Source organism: Moschus berezovskii, chromosome 9, assembly GCF_049115385.1.
Source record: "Moschus berezovskii isolate FMDL1 chromosome 9, NW_MosBer_1.0, whole genome shotgun sequence".
In the NCBI taxonomy this organism is placed as follows: Eukaryota; Metazoa; Chordata; class Mammalia; order Artiodactyla; family Moschidae; genus Moschus; species Moschus berezovskii.
Window position 1 is genome coordinate 103,561,386 of NC_142468.1, and position 24,377 is coordinate 103,585,762.

General features: G+C 37.3%; 2 protein-coding genes across 2 annotated transcripts; one reads left to right on the forward strand and one right to left on the reverse strand.

Annotated features, from left to right (window-relative positions):
- Positions 1-5,450: 5,450 nt before the first annotated feature.
- On the forward strand, positions 5,451-6,383 carry LOC148776822 (olfactory receptor 4K14-like). Its single transcript, XM_088840101.1, has one exon. The coding sequence runs from the start codon at positions 5,451-5,453 to the stop codon at positions 6,381-6,383; it is 933 nt and encodes a 310-aa protein (XP_088696227.1).
- A 12,584-nt stretch (positions 6,384-18,967) lies between these two features.
- On the reverse strand, positions 18,968-19,924 carry LOC148776823 (olfactory receptor 4Q2-like). The gene has a single exon (XM_088840115.1). It carries the CDS (start codon positions 19,907-19,909, stop codon positions 18,968-18,970), a length of 942 nt encoding a protein of 313 aa, XP_088696241.1. The 5' UTR covers positions 19,910-19,924.
- Positions 19,925-24,377: the final 4,453 nt, after the last annotated feature.

The window sequence follows — 24,377 nt, forward strand, 5'->3', positions numbered from 1 at the left end:
TCTACTATCTGAATTCTTCCATTGTGGAGAGAAGCAGTGGTAGAGGGGAAAGGAGAGGGAAGGGAAGAAAACGGACAAGAAGAGAAGAAATTTATTCTAAGGGATGGTTCATGTGATTTGGAACCTTAGCAAATCAGGTAATCTGAAGTGTGGACTGGCAAGCTGGAATCCCAAGCAAGCTGATGACTTTTTTTTTTCTTTTTTTGATTGTTGTTCTTCTATTCAATCTCAAAGATTTAGAGGATAATCTAGAGTATTCATTTAGCCTTCAACTGATTGGATAAGGCCCACCCACATTGTGGATTGTGATCTTCTTTACTCAGAGTTCACCAATTTAACATCAGTCTCATCCAAAGACACTCTCCATGTTGACACGTATAATTATCACATTTAGTAAATCCTTCCCTACCTCTGTATCAAGTGTCCACTTCTGTGATTTGTCACAGTTTCTCTGTACTTGTTTTACAGAATATAGCTGTACTCACATAAAAGCTACATTTCAGACGCAAGTGACACTGATATGTCGTCTACTTCTACAATCATTATTTAGCAACCATTCTTTCTGTGTTTCTAATAGAGAAACAGAACCTTAGAAAGGTTTTATTGTTCCTTTCAGTGAACTGTAATTATGTAACACCAGTTTGGAACTGGTCTTTTCATTACATGCAGGTGCTATCTTGGAAGAAAAATGTGTTATAAATTTGACTGCATATATATGGCTAATATGGAATTCAATGATATGCAGATAGTTGCAAATGTGATTACCATTCATTAGAACATTCTAGGATTTTTGCAACCATACAACCATTAGAATAAGAAACTTGATTTAATTTAAAATGATTTGGGTAAGTAAGTGGGACACTAATTATAAATGATCTGTAGTAACCCAGAAAAGAGGTGATCATATAATCTGACTTTGAGAAAGCAAATATTTTGTTATATATAAATCTGATATTGCTGGTAGGAATGAGCCTTCTCCAAAGTGTTATGCTGGATCTTCAGCATATTTTTAGAATGTAACTTGTTAATTTGACTATTTGAGAAAGAAGCATGCATATTTTTGAGGTCTTCCCTCATAGCTCAGTTGGTAAAGAATCTGCCTGCAATGCAGGAGACCAGGGTTCAATTGCTGGGTCAGGAAGATCCTCTGGAGAGGAAATGGCAACCCACTCCAGTATCCTCGCCTGGAGAATCCCATGGACAGAGGAACCTGGCAGGTTACAGTCCATGGGATTGCAAAAGTCGGACACAACTTAGTGACTAAACCACCAACCAAAAGTATATTTTATACTTTTTAAACTAGATAATGATGCTTTATTATTCTAGTTGACTTATTAAAGTAATTGCAGCTATGATTTTATAACCTGACAGACATTTAAAATGTTTCTTCCATTGGCAACTGGGGAAGTGAACATGATTCACTACCAGCAATTTCCACTAGAAGATGGCTTATTCCCCAGACTCCGTCATGATAATTAGACAAAAATAGCTGGTCTTTAAAGGATTCTTAATCTGATAGGCAAGAGGATATAGACATTAATGTCTGAAATCTGAGGGAAACTCAAATCTGAAGTTCTCTATCTTCTTAAAATGATACTTCTCTGACTTATTTTTTAGGAGGCAGAAGAGATAATTAAATCTTCTCTGGAATTAAAATATGTATGTTTTAAAAAGTTTTATTTAAGTATAATAGATGTAAAATTCAAACTGAGGGATCTACAGTGTCAGTACTGAATATTTTAACTCCAGGTTAGTAAAAATCACTGGATGTATATTTAAGTGAATGTGTGTCTAAACAGAAAAGTCAGATAGAGACTGATTTGTTCTTTTAACTTGTATATTAAATGATTAGAGTAAAGCGTATTAACATTTAAATTTCTTCATTGCTATACTTAAGCATCTTTTGTAGGTATGCAACCTCATTTTTTTTTCCTGATTACAAATTCAGCATTGTTTAATTATCTTTAAAAAGCGCTTGCAAATCATAAAAGGGTCTCTGAAATTAGAACCCTATATAAGTTTTTCTTATTTTACCTTTTTTAGTATCTATTTTATTTATTTATTTATTTATTATTTTTATTGGAGGCTAATTATTTTACAATATTATATTGATTGGTTTTGCATACATTGACATGAATCTGCCCCAGGTGTACATGAGTTCCCCTTCCTGAACCCCTCTCCCACCTCTGTTGAGATATAGTTTACATATCATACAGTTCACTCACTTTAAGTGTTCAGTTCGATGGTTTTTAGTATCTTTACATTTCAGAGTTGTGCATCCATCACCAATATCTAATTCTGGAACATTTTGACTCAACGGCAAGTGTTTTGTTTTTTTTTTTAATTTTTTGTTTCCTGAATTTTCCATTTGATTATTTCAACTTTTCATTCTCTTAATTTTTATAAAACACTAAATTAAACATAGTTATGTTTTAGATTTACATGTGACATTTTTCATGGTCATAAAGAGGAAGAAATATCAATAAAGATACTGCCATTATGGTCTGTACTATGTATGCTACAATGGGTGTCAGGGTAATCCAACTATATTTATGAAGAGTTCCTGAATTGTGATTTATGACCACTCTGTCCACGAAGCACTTAATTTCAAATTTATAACCCCAGTCTATTAACAAAGGTGTTGCAATTAAATATTTATAAAAGTTCAAGAGGAATAAAAAATTTTGAGTCCTTATTATCTTGACAAAAGTCTGTTGAGATGAGTACTATTTGAGTGGTTTAAAACAGATAAAACCATTAACTCCTATAGATTTTAAAATTTTACTATTGTGTCCTATTCATATCATTAGAATATTTCAAGCATGGAATGTGTTTCTTTATGTGCTTAGTCGCTCAGTTGTGTCTGACTCTTTGGGGCCCCATGTAGGCTCCTCTGTCCATGGAATTTTCCAGGCAAGAATACTGGAGTGGGTTGCCATTTCCTACTTCAGGGGGTCTTCCCAACACTGGAATCGAACCCACATCTCTTGAGTCTCCTGCATTGGCAGGTGGGTTCCTCATCACTAGCACCACCTGGGAAGCCCCTATGTTACTTTAGTTCCCTGTAAAAACTTTATAATACTATTTTTTCAATTTTATAAAGGGTAAACATAATTAAACTCTTACAAAGGACAGTTCTACATGTTTTGTAAAATTTTTCATAAAGAACTATTCAATGACTTTACAAATTGGTTTATACAGTAACTTCCTCTTGTGATGAAAGTGAAACACAAGCTTATCTCTCTTGATAAATCAATATTGGGATCTATACATCCCATTGTACTTCTGGGGAGCTCAAAGCTATGTTTTTAAATCAAATACTGAACTTAGCAATCTCTTATACATAATTGTGAAAGCAGCACACCCCCCTCACCAAATTATTTCATAGGTTTTATGCTCTGATTTTTGTTGAGAGGTCCTAAAAAAAATCTCATTCATTGAAAGCCATCTTAAAATCTTTTCAAAACAGTCTATAAAAAAAACAATTAGACCATTAGCTTTGTATTCCCAAACCAAATTAAAAAAAATAACAAAAGCAGTAATTTTTAAAAATGTGTGGAATCAGGGAAATTGTATAAATCTTAGATAAATTTATTTATTTTCTTTCATATTGGTTGGTTTCTATATACTTAATTAAGTGAGAATGGGAAACTCTGTTGGTGTTATATAGATATGATCTGAATGAGTGAGTGTGTGAAGGAGTAAATTAGTACAGAAGATATGTTTACTGAATATCATAGAGTTTTTACACTTAAAATGGCTGTATTTTATAGTTGATCAATTGGAGTTAACAAATCAGGCCCCCCCAAAAATCCAAATAGGCTTAACCCGAAGAGATACTAACTCTATTGCTCTTTGGGAAGCCATATCTTGAGTTGAATATTAATTGGAAAGTAAGACATAATTTTTCTGAACCAGATCTTCTTTATCATTCAGTTAATCACAAGCATTATAACAAATTATACTATAAGGGCCTTTTTCATTTTTTGACAAAAACAGTTTTCTAAATGATAAAAGAAAAAATATATTCTCATTATAATTATAAAGTATAAAAAAACACAATTATAAAGAAGTGCATGAATAATAGTCTATATCTGTATTAACATGGTATCAGTCTATACTCTTTTATCTCTCTTTTCCATATATAGAATTTGCTGACTACAGCCCATTTTTATAGCCTTTTAAAATATCTTATAAGTGAACTCCACCAGATTTCTGTCATTTGTAGATTTGATAATTATGTTTTCTCCAAGTTTAGGAAAGAGTCCTGTGGCCTCAACTGAGGCTATTCTCCCTGATGGTACAAATTCATGCTTTACATTAAAATTGTATATAATTGGGCTACTATGTAGATCAAATTTTGCTCAAAGACAGTAACAGAAAATATGATAAATGCCATTCTATAACTGATATAAAGCACAATAATGTCACCACCCCCCAATTTACTAAACAGAATATACAATGGTTCACAATCTGGCAGGTTTCCTATATTTATATATCATCTCAAATATGTTTTTAACCAAATCATGCTTTTTAGCTTGGAAGAATATTTTTCCTTTTAATTTGCCTCGAAGGGATGAAATTTACTTCATCTTTTGGCTTCTGGTGAGAGATGTTGGTTGGTGCTTAGGTATGTAGATATGGCCACCCATCAAATGTCTTTGCCAGATATTGTTTTGAGTTTGTATAGGTAAATGCAAGGGGCTTACCTGGTAGCTCAGTGGGTAAAGAATCCATCTGCAATGAGGGAGACCTGGGTTCGATCCCTGGTTTGGGAAGATCCCTTGGAGGAGGGCGTGGCAACCCGCTCTAGTATTCTTGTCTGGAGAATCTCCATGGACAGAAGAGCTTGGCGGGCTGTAGGCCATAGAGTCACAAACAGTCCGACGTGACTGAACAACTAAGCACAGCACAGGTAAATGGAAAACAGAGGAGAGAAGGGGAGACTTGACAATGTACATTCAATTGTCATTGATGGCATTATTTTAAATTAAGTTTTAATTCAAATTCTTAGGTCTGTTACTTAAAAATAGTTAAAAATAGTGACAGGTGGACAGACTATAATACTATTAAGAAAATCTTTATATTCTCAATCCTACAAGGATTTTTGGTTCACCTTCTATACATGATTGATTCTATATTTGCTCATGGTCAAAGGATAGATAATGGAGAAAAAAATATTCCCACAACTCTCATCTATGCTGGAGTCTCCCAGCATGTCTAACTGCCCCTAAGGAAACACTGAAGTCTGAAAAGGGTGAATAAATATGTTGGTAGGCAATCGGTTTAAATCTTCTATACAGCGTATTTTATGTTCTCTCTTACAACTTAAAAACTATATTTAGATCACACTTAATCGGTCACTTTCATGTGCCTGGGAAATGATAGGCACTTTCACTTATATCTCTTTTCTTTGTGTAGATTCAGAACAAAATCTGAGACCAGTGATAATGGACCTGCAGAATTATTCCTCGGTATCAGAATTTGTGTTGCATGGACTCTGCACTTCACAGCATCTTCAAAAATTTTTCTTTGTATTCTTCTCTGAGATCTATGTGGTCCCTGTTCTGGGCAACCTTATCATTGTGGTCACTGTAATATCTGACCCCCATTTACACTCCTCCCCTATGTACTTCCTGCTGGGGAATCTCTCTTTCCTGGACATATGGTTGGCCTCATTTGCCACTCCCAAGATGATCAGGGACTTCCTTAGTGATCAAAAGCTCATCTCCTTCAGAGGATGTATGGCTCAAATCTTCTTCTTGCACTTTGTTGGAGGGGCTGAGATGGTACTTCTTGTTACCATGGCCTATGACAGGTATGTGGCCATATGCAAGCCTTTACATTACATGACAGTGATGAGCCAGCGGACTTGCGTGGGGCTGGTGTTGGTTTCATGGGTCATTGGATTTGTGCACTCCATCAGTCAGGTAGCCTTTACTGTAAATTTACCTTACTGTGGCCCCAAAGAGGTGGACAGCTTTTTCTGTGACCTTCCTCTTGTGATCAAGCTTGCCTGCCTGGACAATTATGTCTTGGGTATACTTATGATCTTAGACAGTGGGTTGCTTTCCATGAGCTGTTTTCTTCTCCTCCTGATCTCCTACACTGTTATTCTCATCACTGTCCGACAGCGTGCAGCTGGTGGGGTATCCAAAGCACTCTCAACTTGCTCAGCACATATCATGGTAGTCACACTCTTCTTTGGGCCCTGCATTTTCATTTACATGTGGCCTTTTAGTAGGTTCTCTGTGGACAAGCTCCTCTCTGTGTTTTATACCCTTTTTACTCCACTCTTGAACCCTCTTATCTACACACTGAGAAATAAAGAGATGAAAATATCTATGAAGAAACTGAGAAACCGACATGTGACTTTTCACTGAAGTCCAGCTTTCCAAAAAGTTATATGTTCTTATTCATTCAGAAGATATCTTTCTTTAATATAATTCTGATCAAATATTTCATTCTGACATGACATTGGTATAATTTGTATTGTGTTACATTATAGAGAAATAGTTACTGATTTCAACAAAATATATACATAATTTTGTGTGTGATATTATATATATGCGTATGTAATTGCTCATACAATATATGTTTACTCAGGGCTTCCCTAATGGCTTAGATGGTAAAGAATCTGCCTGCAATGCAGGAGACACATATTCAATCGCTGGGCTGGGAAGAGCCTATGGAGAAGGGAATGGCTACCCACTCCAGTATTCTTGCCTGGAAAATACTGTGGACAGAGGAGCCTGGCAGGCTACAGTTCATGGGTTCACAGAGAACTGGACACAACGGAGCTACTAAGCAGGCATGCATGCGTATGTTTACTCAATTCCACACATCCTCCTTGGAATGAATTCCACATTCTTTAAGCCAGATTTCTCTTAACAATTTGTCTAACAAAATTGATTAAAAATGAATTTTTATTTCCTAATCATAGTCCAGTGGGGCTTCCCAGGTGGCACAGTGGAAAAGAATCTGCCTGCCAGTGCAGGAGATGCCAGAGTCATGGGTTTGATCCCTGGGTGGGAAAGAGCCCCTGGAGAAGGAAATGGCAACCCGCTCAAGTATTCTGGCCTGGGAAAATCCCATGGACAGAGGAGCCTAATGGGCTACAGTCCATGGGGTTGCAAAGAGTCAAACATGACTGAGCATACACACACATATACACATACACACAATTATAGTCCAACACACAAGGGCTCTCGGTTCATAGCATGAGATATTTGGCCCAGGGAAGGTAGCTTGAGAGTAAATAATACCATGTGAATCTTTGTCCTGGTTTTGAAACCCTGAGAGGAAAAATTGCTTCACAATTTCAGGATCATATTGCTTTAAAAAGCAAGATGGGGAGCACATGTACACCGGGGGTGGATTCATATCAATGTATGGCAAAACCAATGCAATATTATAAAGTAATTCAGTTCAGTTCAGTTCAGTGCAGTCGCTCAGTCGTGTCCGACTCTCTGCGACCCCATGAATCACAGCACGCCAGGCCTTCCTGTCCATCACCAACTCCGGGAGTTCACTCAAACTCATGTCCACAGAGTCGGTGATGCCATCCAGCCATTTCATTCTCTGTCGTCCCCTTCTCTTCCCGCCCCCAACCTTTCCCAGCATCAGACTCTTTTCCAGTGAGTCAACTCGTCGCATGAGGTGGCCAAAGTATTGCAGTTTCAGCTTTAGCATCAGTCCTTCCAATGAACACCCAGGATTGATCTCCTTTAGAATGGACTGGTTGGATCTTCTTGCATTACAAGGGACTCTCAATTAAAATTTTTTTAAAACAGCATATTATTTTTTCTTTTGAATGTGTATTATATTTAAACTTTTTTATTTAAAAACAATGCATGCTGTTGGTATTGAATTATCGAAGTCAATTTTAACATGAGAAAATCAATATTTTATGGCCACATATTTCATGGTATAAACATAAACTTACTATATGATATACACTGGACTATTTAATTAATAAATCTTCACCTATAGTAGGTTTTTAATAAACATTGCATCTTACTGAGTTGATGCTGTCCCTTAAGGAGTCATCTATTAGGAAGCGTTTGTCAGAATAACACAGATTCAGATCTTATGCTGAATTTTGAATGTCTTTGGATCCTAAAAGATAATCATAAGCAAGAATTAAGTTTGATATGAACTAAGTTAATGTTTAGAGGATTCAAGCAATTTTCTCATAAGTTTATTCGGAAACATCAAGCCAAAGGACCGAATTGGGTAATGCATGAATTATTTGAGTAACTGGATGAAACTTCCAATAATTTTGGACATTGTTGTCAATCAGTAAAAGCATGCTCCTGGGTACTTTTATTTTCCCCTCTGACTATAATCCTACGCATGTGCCTAACCAATAAAAGAACATAGAAGGCAAACAACTTCTTCCTTGGGATATTTTCTCTATAGTTATCTTGCTTGCTATTATGATAATACTGTGCTTCTACTTTATAAATTTGGACACAGTCAATTTTATGGCGATGCCCATATATGTGAACATTGTTGCTCATTCACCCAGCTGTGTCCAACTCTGCGACCCCATGGGCTGCAGCACACCGGGCCTTCTTGTTTCTCACCATCTCCTGGAGTTTGCCCAAGTTCATGTTCATTGCCTCGGTGAACACTGAAAAAGCTTAAAAGGAAATCAATATCTGTTTGGGGATTGATTTCCTTAGTTTTTATTGATGTAATACAGAATTTTTGATTTACAGATTTTGGACATAGCTCTTTTCATCATCAAAGATATAGCTAATACTATTCATAGATTTATTTACTCAGTTGACAAGTGTTTGTCAAGCACCTTCCATATTTAATGCACTGCACTAAGAATGAAGATAGAGTGTTTAAGAACACACATTTCCAGTTTAGTGGAATAAAGTTGGTTATGCACACAATCAAAGCATATGATTAAATTAAAGTTGTGATAGGAATAAACATGATATGCTCTGAGAGCAAATGAGAGGAAAACCTAGTTCAGTTTTGATATTCAGAAAATATTTCCCTTATTATTTCAGCTTTTCTATCTCCTAGGATTCTGGATTCTATTACTGCACACACATGTATGTGCGCACACACATTTCATTTAGTTTAGCATGACTCAGTCACATAGTAAGTGCCCAAATATATGCTGAATCCTATGTTTCTTTTTATTAATAAAACTATCCAATGGCTATGTCCCATCTGTAATACCTGCTCAGCTCTCCATGTTGCTGATGCCAGATCCATGAAGACGGATGTGGACCATTGTATTATCAGTCTAGGTGGAGAAATCCCTGCATTTAAGCTGTCTGGACATAAACATGGATATTTGATGTGTTAGTAAAATTAGTGTGAAAGGAGTCATCCGTGTCTGTTTTCCACAGACTCTAAACTTTTGCAGGAAATTCACCACTGTCAATTCATAGGAAGTCATACCTTCCAAATAGAGGAACTTCTTTGCGTTTTGAGGAACCATTTATAAAACGTATTTTCCTATTCTGAGATAAGGTAAATTAAATACATAATACAGTGTTTCTCGAAGTATAACTGAAAGCTGCTTATACTAAAAAATCACCTGGAATGATTTTTAAATGCAAATAATATGTTCTTCTTTTGTTAACTGTAAACTGCCTCAGGTAATTGTAATTCACAACCATGATTGAGAACCACAGAACAACTGTTGACATTATCAATCTGCAGGAGTAGTTGCTATTAAGGTATGATTGGAAGGATTTTCTTGTGACAGAAATCTCTACTAATGGACCAGAAGGTGTTCTCAGAAGTATATCTCTGCAACCCGGAAAAATCCCTGACAGCAAAAAGCTGGACAATTGTAGGACTCAATGTTTTTCCTCTTAGGGACCATTGCTGTCCTTCGATGCCTGATGTCTAGGATTCTGAGAACTATTGTTTTGTGTATTTTATGTTAAGTTACTTTATAAGGAAAAGTAAATCCAGTCCTTACTATTCCATCTTAAGCAGAAGCAGAGAGCATGGTCTGTGTGATTGATATAAATATTCTTTTCCTGAAAATAAAATGAGCGTAAGATTGTAGAGATGCTAGTAGAGGTGCTGGATGTCGAGCGTTTCATCATGAATATGCAGAAAGGGGAACTGCTGCTGCTGCTAAGTCGCTTCTGTCCTGTCCGAATCTGTGCGACCCCATAGACGGCAGCCACTAGGTTTCGCCGTCCCTGGGATTTCTCCAGGCAAGAACACTGGAGTGGGTTGCCATTTCCTTCTCCAATGCATGAAAGTGAAAAGTGAAAGTGAATTGCCAATTCAGGGTCGATGCATGTTACAGGATGCTCGGGGCTGCTGTGCGGGGATGACCCAAAGGGAGGATAAGCGGAGGAGGGAGGTGGGAGGCGGGTTCAGGAAGGGGAACTCATGTACACCTGGGGCGGATTCATGTCAATGGATGGCGAAACCAACCAATATAATATTGTAAAATAATTAGCCTTCAATAAAAAAAAAAAAAAAAGTGAATTCGCTCAGTTGTATCCGACTCTTATCGACTCAATGGCCTGCAGCCTACCAGGCTCCTCCTTCCATGGGATTTTCCAGGCAAGAGTACTGGAGTGAGGTGCCATTGCCTTCTCCGAGAAAGGGGAACAAGAAAACTCAAAAGTAAATTCACAATTTTGTTCAGTTATACCTGAAAGTATTGACTCTAAACAGTAGAGAGTGGCTCTCTTGCCAAATTGTGAAATATATCAACAGAATGATAATTTCTTTACATTCTATCAAGTGATATTTTGCATATATTAGGATAATAATATATTTTTCTTTTTCAATCTGCTCAATATAATATTACACTGAGAAATTCTGTAAAGTTGAACCATCTTTGGTTAAATAATACTAGGATAAATTCTACTTGATAAAGGAACACAAATACAGGCTTGAGTTTGTAAAAATGTTATCTTTTTGAATCTGTTTGGGTTCAATGCCTGGATTGAGAAGATCACTTGGAAAAACGAACAGCTACCCACTCCAGTATTCTGGCCTGGAGAATTCCATGGACAGAGGAGCCTGGCAGGCTACAGTCCATGGGGTGGCAAAGAGTCAGACATGACAGAGCGACTTTAACTTTCATAATAATTAGTAAGATTTGTTTATAATTTTATTTATTTTCTCTTTTTCATTTGGCATTGAATTTACATAAGTTCTATAAAATGAGCTTGAGAACTTTTATTTTTCTGGAATACTTTTGCACAGGGGGAGAAATATATTTTCCAGAAAATTTAGCAAAATCACCCATAAAGCTTTAACAGCCTGGCGTATTGGGAGAGGGATTAAGTGGGGGACAGTTATGCTACCATAATTCAATTATTTTTTGCCTCATTTTTATTTTGACCTTGCCAGATGTTTATTTTAATACTATTCAATTAAGTAACATTTTATTATTTTTACCTTTTATAGATAAATATTTTTACTGAAGAATTGCATACATTTAGAGTGCTGGAGAAGACTCTTGAGAGTCCCTTGGACTGCAAGGAGATCCAACCAGTCCATTCTAAAGGAGATCAATCCTGGGTGTTCATTGGAAGGACTGATGCTAAAGCTGAAACTCCAATACTTTGGCCACCTCATGCGACGAGTTGACTCACTGGAAAAGACTCTGATGCTGGGAGAGATTGGGGACAGGAGGAGAGGGGACGACAGAGAATGAGATGGCTGGATGGCATCACCAACTCGATGGACATGAGTTTGAGTGAACTCCGGGAGTTGGTGATGGACAGGGAGGCCTGGCATGCTGTGATTCATGGGGTCACAAAGAGCCGGACACGACTGAGTGACTGAACCGAACTGAAGTGAGAAGAGTATACAAATAATAATCACATAGTCCAACAAAATTTCACAAAATGAACACACAGATTGAGGAACATAGCATCAGAAGTTCCCTCACTCCCCCTTCCATTCTCCACCCACTCAGGATAACTACAGTCTTGACTTTTAATGGAAACATTATTTTTTCTTTTCTTGAGCTTATAGAATGAAATCATAGAGTATGCACTTGTGCTAAAATTATGTCATTGTAAAAGGCAATTTTGTCTCTTTGTTTCCAACATTTATGGCTTTTAGTTTCTTTTCCTTGTTATATTGCCTAGATAGGACATCTAGCAGCACATTATTTAAATGGTAATATTGGGATTCTGGCGCACTTCATATCTCGTGGGAAAGCTTTTTAAAAATTCACATGCTGATGTTTTCAGTAGATATTTATTGATATCAATCCTGGATGTTCATTGGAGGGACTGATGCTAAAGCTGAAACTGCAATACTTTGGCCACCTCATGCGACGAGTTGACTCACTGGAAAAGATTCTGATGCTGGGAAAGGTTGGGGTCGGGAGGAGAAGGGGACGACGGAGAATGAGATGGCTGGATGGCATCACCGACTCTGTGGACATAAGTTTGAGTGTACTCCGGGAGTTGGTGACGGACAGGGAGGCCTGGCGTGCTGTGATTCATGGGGTCGCGGAGAGTCGGACACGACTGAGCGACTGATCTGATCTGATCTGATCTAAGATTAAGGCGTTTCCTACTATTTTTGAATGAGTTATGAATTTCATCCAGTACTCTTTCCATAATTATGAATTGAATATATAACTATTTTATTTTATATTTTATCTTTTTACTTTTGATGCTTTGAAAGTGAAAGTGAAGTCGCTCAGTCGTGTCCGACTCTTTGCGACCCCATGGACTGTAGCCTACCAGGCTCTTCCGTCTATGGGATTCTCCAGGCAAGAGTACTGGAGTGGGTTGCTGGTTCCTTCTCCAGGAGATCTTCCCAACCCAGGGATCGAACCCAGGTCTCCCGCATTGCAGGCAGACGCTTTACCATCTGAGCCACCAGGGACGCTCTTTGATGCCTTACATGTAGTATAATTTTAGTACTTTTAATTACATTTTCAATTTTTGTATTGTCAGTGTACAGGAATACAATGGACTTTTTAAAACTTCTTATTTTAAAATACAGATATGCAGGTATTGCAAAAATGGTGGTGTGGTCATGACAGGAGAAGCAGTAAAAGTCATCAAAGAGTAGTATTAGGGATGTTTTATTGGGGCAGTTGCTTTCTTGAGAATTCTAGAGAGCTTTATTTGTACTTCTGTTTAAACAGGCATTCTCACTTATCCTGTAGAATTTATAGTTATATCTGTTTGTTTATATTTTATATTTTCTAAGAATACTGATTTTATGTACTTTTTATCTTCTCCTCCTATTACAAAATGTTGAACCATTTTTTTAAATTCCTAAGTATCAATTTTTCCCATATATTATTGATTAGTGGAAAATGTCTAGGAGCAAGAGAGATTCTCCCTTAATCTCTAGAGAAAAATAAACTGTATTATGTCTTTATGATGAATTGCCTCAATCCTGCTGAATTTTAACCCTTAGCTATCTCCTCTGTTAGTAATACTGTTATTAAGCAATAAAAACTAAAAGACTGACAAATAATTCAACTACAGTCCTTTATAGTCATTATAAATAGTCATTTTTCTATAGATGAAGTCACATCTTTCTACTTATTTGTATTATGAATCAGGTTTCCTAATTATCTGCTCAGTATTGAGGTGTCTATCTGGTCTTCAGTGACAACAAGTGGTGTATCTATAAATGTTTTTATATCTATTTTAGGAACTAAAGCAATTTTGATCTGTTCTTGCTCTGTCATCTCAAATGTTTCCTATGTCTCAGTGAAAAATTTGCAAATTCTCTTTCCAAGTATGGGGAAAAAACCTCAGCTTTGAAATATCTCTTCCCCAATCATTCAACATATTTTTATTGAATCTTAATTCATGTTATTTTGGACATTTAAGTTTTTTTAATTTTTTTTTATTGGAGGCAAATTACTTTACATTAATATATTGGTTGGTTTTGCCATACATTGACACAAATCTGCCCCGGGTGTACATGTGTTCCCCCTCTTGAACTCCCCCCCACCTCCCTCTTCCCCATATCCTCCCTCCAGGTCATCCCTGTGCACCAGCCCCAAGCATCCTGTATCTTGCATCGAACCTGGACTGGTGATTCATTTCACATATGATAATATACATGCTACAATGCCTTTCTCTCAAATCATCCCACCTTCACCCTCTCCCACAGAGTCCCAAAGACTGTTCTATACACCTATGTCTCTTTTGCTGTCTTGTATACAGGGTAAGGTTACCACCTTTCTAAATTCCATATATATGCATTCGTATACTGTATTGATGTTTTTCTTTCAGGCTGACTTCACTCTGTATAATAGGCTCCAATTTCATCCACCTCATTAGAACTGACTCAAATGCATTCTTTTTGATGGCTGAAAAATACTCCATTGTGTATATGTACCAAAGCTTTCTTATCCATTCATCTGCAGATGGACATCTAGGTTGCTTCCATGTCCTTGCTATTATAAACAGTGCTGCAATGAACATTGCAATACATGTGATTCTTTCAATTCTGGTTTCCTCTGTGTGTACGCCCAGGAGTGCAATTGCTGAATCATATGGCAGTTCCAGTTTTTTGAGGAATCTCCACACTGTTCTCCATAGTGGCTGTACTAGTTTGCATTCCCACCAACAGTGTAAGAGGGTTCCCTTTCCTCCACACCCTCTCCAGCATTTATTTTGGACATTTTATTTTATTTTTTTAAAATTTATTTTATTAGAGGCAAATTACCTTACATTAATATATTGGTTGGTTTTGCCATACATTGACACAAATCCGCCCCAAGTGTACATGTGTTCCCTTTTAAAAATTAGGTGTTGGGAATATGTAGGGCCTCCCTGGTGGCTCAGCAGTATCTTCCACCTGTAATGCAAGAGATGTGGTTTCAATCCCTGGGTCGAGAGATTCCTTGGAGAAGGAAATGGCAACCTCCTCCAGCATTCTTGCCTGGAAAATTCAATGCCAGAGGAGCCTGGAGGGGTATAGTCCATGGGGTCAAAAAAGAGTCAGACATGACTTGGCAGCTAAACAATAATAACAAGTGCTAAGAGAACACTTTAGTGGAGGTTCAAACACTCGCTTGGAGTTTTGCTGCATCTATTCTGCACATTCACCAGCTCTGGTGACAGGACCAAGTGAGTCTTCATCTGTCATAGGAAAGCTAAATCTGACTCTGACTCGTAAATGTAGAGATAATAAAGACAAAACCTAAGTATCCAATGAATTTACCAAATAATCTTGGCTTCTGTTTCTGTCACCCAAATTATTTGCTGCAATGGCTTCTATAATCCACTGACATAAAAACCCTAAAAAGTGGAGGCTTCATTTATATTAAATTTGTGTCTAGTTTGTTCTAAACTTGAATGTCATTTTAATTTTCCTATCTTTGCTTATAAACAAAAAACAAACCGATGAATTAGTTTTAATATAACTTTAAGGATAAGTGTTCATTCCAATTCAAAAGAAAGCCAATGCCAAAGAATGCTCAAACTACCGCACAGTTGCACTCATCTCACACGCTAGTAAAGTCATGCTCAAAATTCTCCAAGCCAGGCTTCAGCAATATGTGAATCACGAACTTCCAGATGATCAAGCAGGTTTTAGAAAAGGCAGAGGATCCAGAGATCAACTTGCCAACATCCGCTGGATAATGGAAAAAACAAGAGAGTTCCAGAAAAATGTCTATTTCTGCTTCATTGACTTTGCCAGAGCCTTTGACTGTGTGGATCACAATAAACTGTGGAACATTCTGAAAGAGATGGGAGTACCAGACTAGCTGACCTGCCTCTTGAGAAACCTGTGTGCAGGTCAGGAAGCAACAGTTAGAACTGGACATGGAACAACAGACTGGTTAAAAATAGGAAAAGGAGTACGTCAAGGATGTATATTGTCACCCTGCCTTATTTAACTTATATGCAGAGTACACGATGAGGAATGCTGGTCTGAAAGAAGCACAAGCTGGAATCTAGATTGGCGGGAGAAATATCAATAACCTCAGACATGCAAATGACACCACCCTTATGGCAGAAAGTGAAGAGGAACTAAAAAACCTCTTGATGAAAGTGAAAGAGGAGAGTGAAAATGTTGGCTTGAAGCTCAACATTCAGAAAACAAAGCTCATGGCATCTGGTCCCATCACTTCATGGGAAATAGTTGGGGAAACAGTGGAAACAGTGGCTGACTTTATTTTTGGACGGTCCGAAATCACTGTGGATGCTGATTGCAGCCATGAAATTAAAAGATGCATATTCCTTGGAAGGAAAGTTATGACCAACCTAGTTCAGTTCAGTTCAGTTCTGTCGCTGAGTCGTGTCCGACTCTCCGCGACCCCATGAATCACAGCATGCCAGGCCTCCCTGTCCATCACCAACTCCCGGAGTTCACTCAAACTCATGTCCACAGAGTCGGTGATGTCATCCAGCCATCTCATTCTCTGTTGTCCCCTTCTCCTCACGCCCGCAACCTTTCCCAGCATCAGAATCTTTTCCAGTGAGTCAACTCGTCGCATGAGGTGGCCAAAATATTGGAGTTTCAGCTTTAGCATCAGTCCTTCCAATGAACACCCAGGATTGATCTCCTTTAGAATGGACTGGTTGGATCTCCTTGCAGTCCAAGGGACTCTCAAGAGTCTTCTCCAGCACCACAGTTCAAAAGCATCAATTCTTCGGCGATCAGCTTTCTTCACAGTCCAACTCTCACTTCCATACATGACCACAGGAAAAACCATAGCCTTGACTAGATGGACCTTTGTTGGCAAAGTAATGTCTCTGCTTTTTAATATACTATCAAGATTGGTCATAACTTTCCTTCCAAGGAGTAAGCGTCTTTTAATTTCATGGCTGGAATCAGCATCTGCAGTGATTTTGGAGCCCAAAAAAATAAAGTCTGACACTGTTTCCACTGTTTCCCCATCTATTTCCCATGAAGTGATGGGACCAGATGCCATGAGCTTTGTTTTCTGAATGTTGAGCTTCAAGTCAACCTTTACACTCTCCTCTTTCACTTTCATCAAGAGGCTTTTGAGTTCCTCTTCACTTTCTGTCATAAGGGTAGTGTCATCTGCATATCTGAGGTTATTGATATTTCTCCCAGCAATCTTGATTCCGGCTTGTGCTTCTTCCAGCCCAGAGTTCCTCATGATGTACTCTGCATATAAGTTAAATAAGCAAGGTGACAATATACAGCCTTGACGTACTCCTTTTCCTATTTTTAACCAGTCTGTTGTTCCATGTACAGTTCTGACTGTTGCTTCCTGACCTGCATACAGGTTTCTCAAGAGGCAGGTCAGGTGGTCCGGTATTCCCATCTCTTTCAGAATGTTCCACAGTTTATTGTGATCCACACAGTCAAAAGCTTTGGCATAGTCAATGAAGCAGAAATAGATGTTTTTCTGGAATTCTCTTGCTTTCTCCATGATTCAGCAAATGTTGGCAATTTGATCTCTGGTGCCTCTGTCTTTTTTAAAACCTGCTTGAACATCTGGGAGTTCACGGTTCACATATTGCTGAAGCCTGCCTTGGAGAATTTTGAGCATGGCTTTACTAATGTGTGACCAATCTAGATAGCATATTAAAAAGCAGAGACATTACTTTGTCAACAAAGGTCCATCTAGTCAAGGCTATGGTTTTTCCACTGGCCTTGTATGGATGTGAGAGTTGGACTCTGAAGAAAGCTGAGTGTCAAATAATTGATGCTTTTGAACTGTGGTGCTGGAGAAGACTCTTGAGAGTTCCTTAGACTGCAAGGAGATCCAACCAGTCCATACTAAAGGAGATCAGTCCTTGGTGTTCATTGGAAAGACTGATGCTAAAGCTGAAACTCCAACTTTGGCCACCTCATGCAACAATTTGACTCACTGGAAAGTCTTGATGCTGGGAGGGATTGGGGGTAGGAGGAGAACGGGACTACAGAGAATGAGATGGCTGGATGACATCCCTGACTCGATGGATGTGAGTTTGAGTGAACTCCGGGAGTTGGTGATGGGCAGGAAGGCCTGGCGTGCTGTGATTCATGGCGTCTCAAAGAGTCAGACACGACTGAGCGACTGAACTGAACTGAACTGAATGTATTGATGAAAATAGTGACAGTAATATAAACTGTGCCCAATAGTTGATGAAGTTGAAAATGTTGTGACATTTCTGTACATTTTCTAGCATTCTCCACAAACCAGTTACAGTAGGTTACATTGTTGTTTCATTAAGGCAAATCAACAAATTTAGAATTTCAACATCTGTATCCCTTGAAAAAGTATCAACTTCAATGAGTAAATAATAGTGAAACCCTGTTATGAACCAGGGTGAATCTGCATTCATATCTTTCATCATTTTTAGCTCTCACAAAGAACTGGAAAATAGGCATCAATTTGTATATGCTACAGATAGGAACCTTACTTGATTTGTAATTCAGAGAGGGGTATTTGAACCCACACTATGAGGCAGTTGCTGTCTCAATTCCACCGCTAGATGGTAATTAATAATGTGGTGAAGTGATGAAGCAGACTAACATATCCCACTAGTTTGTTGTTATGCAGTCATATAAATCTGATTCACTTTGACTCATCTCACTGATATTCCTTTTTTTGTGAGAGTAAGAAACCTGTGTAAATTCATTACTTAATTCATTGCAGACTTTTAGTTGGAGTAAGTTAAAACTGAGACCAAGACAAAACCTGTAGCAAGGTGGAGAAGAAACTGATGAGAATTTGGAAAGGGTAGATTGTACCTGTATGTAATAGCAAACTGAATATACAAAATGTATAGAATAAAATTTGATTATATAAGTAGATAGAATGGAAAAGCATGAATTGATCGGAAACAGAAACCAGATTTTCTTTAGGGAAGAAAAAGAAGCAGAAAACAGAACAATTCATTATGAAAGGAGTTTTTCTGGGTTTAATTTTGTTATAAAGCCATAAATAGGAGTATTGTGATTTAATGGAAGAAAACCAAACAACTAAGCTACCATCTCCTAACACATTCTTGCCAAAGTAATTATTCTCACCCAAGATTCTTTGCTTGCAAAAACTCACTTCATCTTCTTATGTCTCTTGCTTTTTCCAAGTAAGTCCACTCCTATCCCACAGCTTTCGCATGGCTGACTTGACCTCTTTGTTCCTAAGTGTGTAGATGAGGGGGTTCAGCATGGGAGTAATAACATTGTAGAGTACAGACACCATCTTGTCCACAGAAAAAGTGGAGAATGGACGAGCATAGATGAAAATACAGGGTCCAAAAAAGATTGTTACCACCATGAGGTGAGAGCCACAGGTTGAGAGTGCCTTTTGCCTTCCTTCTTTGGAGCGAATCTTGACTAGGATAGTGGCATAGGAAGAAACCAACACTACAAAGGAGCTGGTAGAAATCAACCCACTCTTAGATACCATTAGCAATTCAATGACAAAAGTGTCTGCACAGGCAAGTTTGATGACAGGGGGAACATCACAAAAGAAATTGTCCACCTGATTTGGCCCACAAAAGGGCAGATGGACAGTGAGAATTGTCTGGACAGTAGAGTGCACAAATCCTCCCATCCAGGAGGCAGCTACCAACACACAGCATAATCCTCGACTCATGATAGTGGTATAGTGCAGGGGGCGACAAATTGCAACATAGCGATCATAGGCCATCACTGTGAGCAGGAACATCTCTGCTGCCCCTACAACGTGCAGGAAGAAGAGCTGCACAATGCATTGGTCAGAGGGAATGAGCTTTTCATTATCAAGAAAGTCGGCCAGAAACTTAGGGGTAGTTACTGTTGAATAACATAGATCGAGGAAAGAGAGGTTGCCAAGAAGGAAATACATGGGTGATGAATTCAGATGGTTATCATAGACTACTGTGACCATGATAAGGACATTTCCTACCCAAGTGGACACATAGAAGAGAAGAAATAGTACAAATAGCCCTGTTTCAATAGATTGTGTCTGTGAGAAGCCTGCCAGGATAAATTCTCTCACTACCTTTGTTGGGTTTTCATCCATTTGATCTGGTTTCACCTGGATCAAAAAATTAAACAATGGGGCATTAGTAATGTTAAAAATGGATAAGATATTTCACACAAAATGTAAGAACCTTATTTCAAAAGTGAACTTTTTCTCTAGGATGCATCTCGATTGGTTAGCTGGAAGAAATTATTTTTTCTTAAATGATATGAATACATATTTCCCAACAACTCTAGCTTTGAGATACTGATGAAGCAGCCAACATTTTTTGAAGTCACCAGTACTGGACTTTTAGCTGCAACTTGATGCATCTCTATCTTCCATCAGTCAGTATTTTCCTTCCCCTGTTTTACATTGTCTCAAGGCAATATTACATTTCACTAAGATATTAATATTTTTAAAAAATTATAATCTTTAGAAAAAAATAAAACTAGAAGATAGAATTTAAAATTCCAGTGTACAGGCATTAGAGTCTATAAAGGTTTTATCTGAGATAAGAAATCATCACACTGTAGATGGTTAGGCTACTATGATAACCCTGTGTCATTTTCTATGAAGATAACTCTTGAGGCTCCACCCTGTAAAAATGGCTAGAGGGAAGTTTATTTGCCACTTTGGTCTTATTGCTAGCTCATTACCTAAGTAATGACTCTTACTTAAGTTTGCTGAATGTCTGTCCTGCATATTATTGTTATAATAAATTTCCATCCAGCTTATTATTATCTATAATAACATTTCTCATCTTAAGTCATAGCTGTGGACTTATGGGTACATAGTATGCTTTTATTGATCTAAACAGAATCACATGATGGTTATTCATACATTAAAGTTCCTCCTTTGTTTGACTCCTATCAAACTGGGCACACAGAAATGATTTCTCTTATATGAAAGAATTAGCAGTCCAGGGACTGTGTTCGCATATTTCATCCATTCATATGAGCAATAGCTAGAAGGTGCTACTGCATGAAGTGAAACGGGTAATAGTCTACTGAGGACTGTGGGCACACGCAACAGCTGCTATTGACACAAAGTCTACAGCGCTACTACACATGCAAAGTTTTGAGGAATTAAGACACAATAATTTCAAGTTTAGATATCAGTGAATATTCTTTATATTTTATCATCATAGTTCGTGCCCTGTTTGAGTCTATGAACTGAATATCTTCATTTAGGCAATTAACAAGAATGCAAGTTTTGAAAAAGATAATTTTAAACCAAATAAAAATTAAAGAAAGCAGTAAAAATGTATATACTTCACAATTAAATTATATGAAAAAAAGAAAAAGTTAATGAGTAGAAATATTATTATTTATATGCTAACAATTAAAATTATCAAAGAATAATATGAAGAAAATCTCCCAAATTTAAGTATCAGTTTGTTAAAATGATGCTTGCAAAAAGATGAATTAACCCAAGAAAATGGTAAAATAATAAAGGGAAATAAAACAATGCACAAAAATATACTTGAAACATGAAAAAAATTTATATACACAGAAAAGTTAAGCTGTATAAACAGCTATACTAAAGGAAAAACAACAAAATATAAATATTTACTTGGACAATTGAAACTTTCTTTTTACTTATTGATAGTTTTAAATTTTCTATAATAAACTCAATTATACTTTTGATTAATATATAGCTCTCTGTGATTTTGTGCAGTTATAAATATCCACACAGCTTTTTTGATAGAAAAACTCTTACTTCATATTAAAAAACTGAATATTTGGATTTTGTCCTTTATGTGCAACTTCAGTTCAGTTCAGTTCAGTTCAGTCGCTCAGTCGTGTCCGACTCTCCGCGACCCCATGCATCACAGCACGCCAGGCCTCCCTGCCCATCACCAACTCCCGGAGTACACTCAAACTCATGTCCACAGAGTCGGTGATGCCATCCAGCCATTTCATTCTCCGTCGTCCCCTTCTCCTCCCGCCCCCAACCTTTCCCAGCATCAGAGTCTTTTCCAGTGAGTCAACTCGTCGCATGAGGTGGCCAAAGTATTGCAGTTTTAGCTTTAGCATCAGTCCTAATTGTTGCTTATTTTAGTTACTAAATTTCAGATTAAAAATCCCCTTAGTTATAATCCATGTAACTTTTTTACAGAGCAATTATTGTTGTCTAGGTATAACATCAGAGAAGACAATGGCAAGCCACTCCAGTACTCTTGCCTAGAAAACCGCATGGATGGAGGAGCCTGGTGGGCTGCAGTTAAGGGGGTCGCTAAGGGTCGGACAGGACTGAGCGACTTCACTTTCACTTTTCACTTTCACACATTGAAGAAGGAAATGGCAACCCACTCCAGTGTTCTTGCCTGGAGTATCCCAGGGAAGGGGGAGCCTGGTGGGCTTCCGTCTATGGGGTCACACAGAGTCGGACACGACTGAAGTGACTTAGCAGCAGCAGCAGCAGGTATAACATAAAAAAACCTCAAATTTATTAAAAAGCAAGGTTTTAATGATAGTATGTTTTTCAAAAAATATTAAACTATTTAATTTTTCATGTTTAAACATTTGTATAATTACAAAAATAATGAACATTTATTGCTGAAATTTAGAAACATGATAAACATGAGGGAAATAATTTTCTTAATACCAAGAAGCAAACATGATTAAGTTTAGTGTGTCATATATTCTTGAAAGCTTTCTAAAATGTATTTTTTATTTATATAATTGATATTACATATACAATATGACCTACTACTGAAAAATTCTGCAATTTCCATTAAATACTGGTCTTGCAAATGGGTATAAATAACAGGAACATGAAGTAAAACTTTCAACATGATAGAGTTTAAGTCTAACTATATACCTTCTTCATATAAAGTGTAGATTCTCGGGTCATGTGGTCACAGAAGCCTGGCACGTTAACACTACAGAGCCATTCTAAATACTATAGATGTAGGAAAATAAATAAATAAAGTGGAACCCCCAGGTTACATCGGGCATTATTAGGAAATTTTGGCGTTCAGGGATTTAGGGATTCAGGTACTCATAGTCAAATAGTAATGGGAATTATTAAATTTTTTAAATCATAATCTGTTGCCAGAAATTACCAAACACAAAAAAAATATGTGTGTTTTAGGGTAATAGTGGGATGCAGGGGTAAGTGGCAATGGATAGGAAAAATAAAGAGGAAAAAAGATTCTTTTTTTGCAATATATCAGCTGGGTGATAGTTCCAGTATGTCATCTGGGTTATTTAAAATTTCTAAATTAAAAATTATTCATTGTAGTGCTGTTTGCATAAGTTATGAAATAATAAATGATATGCATGTCCATTAATTGAATATTTATTTCAATGTAGCGGACCTATTTTTAAAATGATATGTAATTGAGAGGTAAATGTTCCCAGGACTGAGGTTAGTAAGAAAGACAATGAAACATTAGGAAAAGTTTGGTTCCAAGTGCCTTGCCAAAAATGGTCAACCTTTTCACCACTGTCTTTATTTGACGTGCCTTCTCTAATCAGGATTCCCACTTTAGATTTTATATTGTTTTATTTTTCCTAATTATAGAACTATGTAAATAAGAGTAAAATTCTCACCCTTTCTTCCACTGCCACATCCATACCACAAGGGGAAAGAAGGAGAGAGGGGTGAATAGAAAAGAAGGAACGGAAAGAGAGAGAAGGATTGATATGGATATACTTTCATATACTGTATGCAATGCTAATTCGTTGTTAATAATACATAATATTTTTGAAATAGTTCTGCTATAATGAAATAAATATTCATTAATGGACATGCATATCATTTATTATTTTATAACTTCTGCAAACAGCACTACAATGAATAGTTTCAAATTTTGAATTTTGCTCATAGTTATTTAGGTATTTATTGGGATTTGGAAGGGATACAGGCCTGAGAGTGAAATTTCTGAGAAGAATGTTGACAGACTGTTTTTTCCTCCTGTGAACAATATACGTGGTGCTATTTTTCACTCTTTCCAACACTGGATAATATCAATCTTTATTGTAATTTTGGAAATATGATAGGTAAAATAATAGTTCATTATCTTAATTTGTGTTTGCCTCATCAGCAGTTATTAATAAACATCTTTGGGTTTTTCATTATTTGTATACTCTTTAAGCACAAACTGGAATCAAGATTGCTGGGAGAAATATCTATAAACTCAGATATGCAGATGACACCACCCTTATGGCAGAAAGTGAACAGGAACTAAAGAGCCACTTGATGAAAGTGAAAGAGAGTGAAAAAGTTGGCTTAAAGCTCAACAGTAGGAAAATTAAGATTATGGCATCCAGCCCCATCACTTCATGGCAAATAGATGGGGAAACAGTGGAAACAGTGGCTGACTTTATTTTTGGGGCTCAAAAATCAGTGCAGATGGTGACTGCAGCCATGAAATTAAAAGAACTTACTCCTTGGAAGGAAAGTTATGACCAACCTAGACAGCACATTAAAAGGTCGAGACATTACTTTGCCAACAAAGTTCTGTCTAGTCAAGTGAAGTGGCATCGCTCAGTCATGTCTGACTCTTTGCGACCCCATG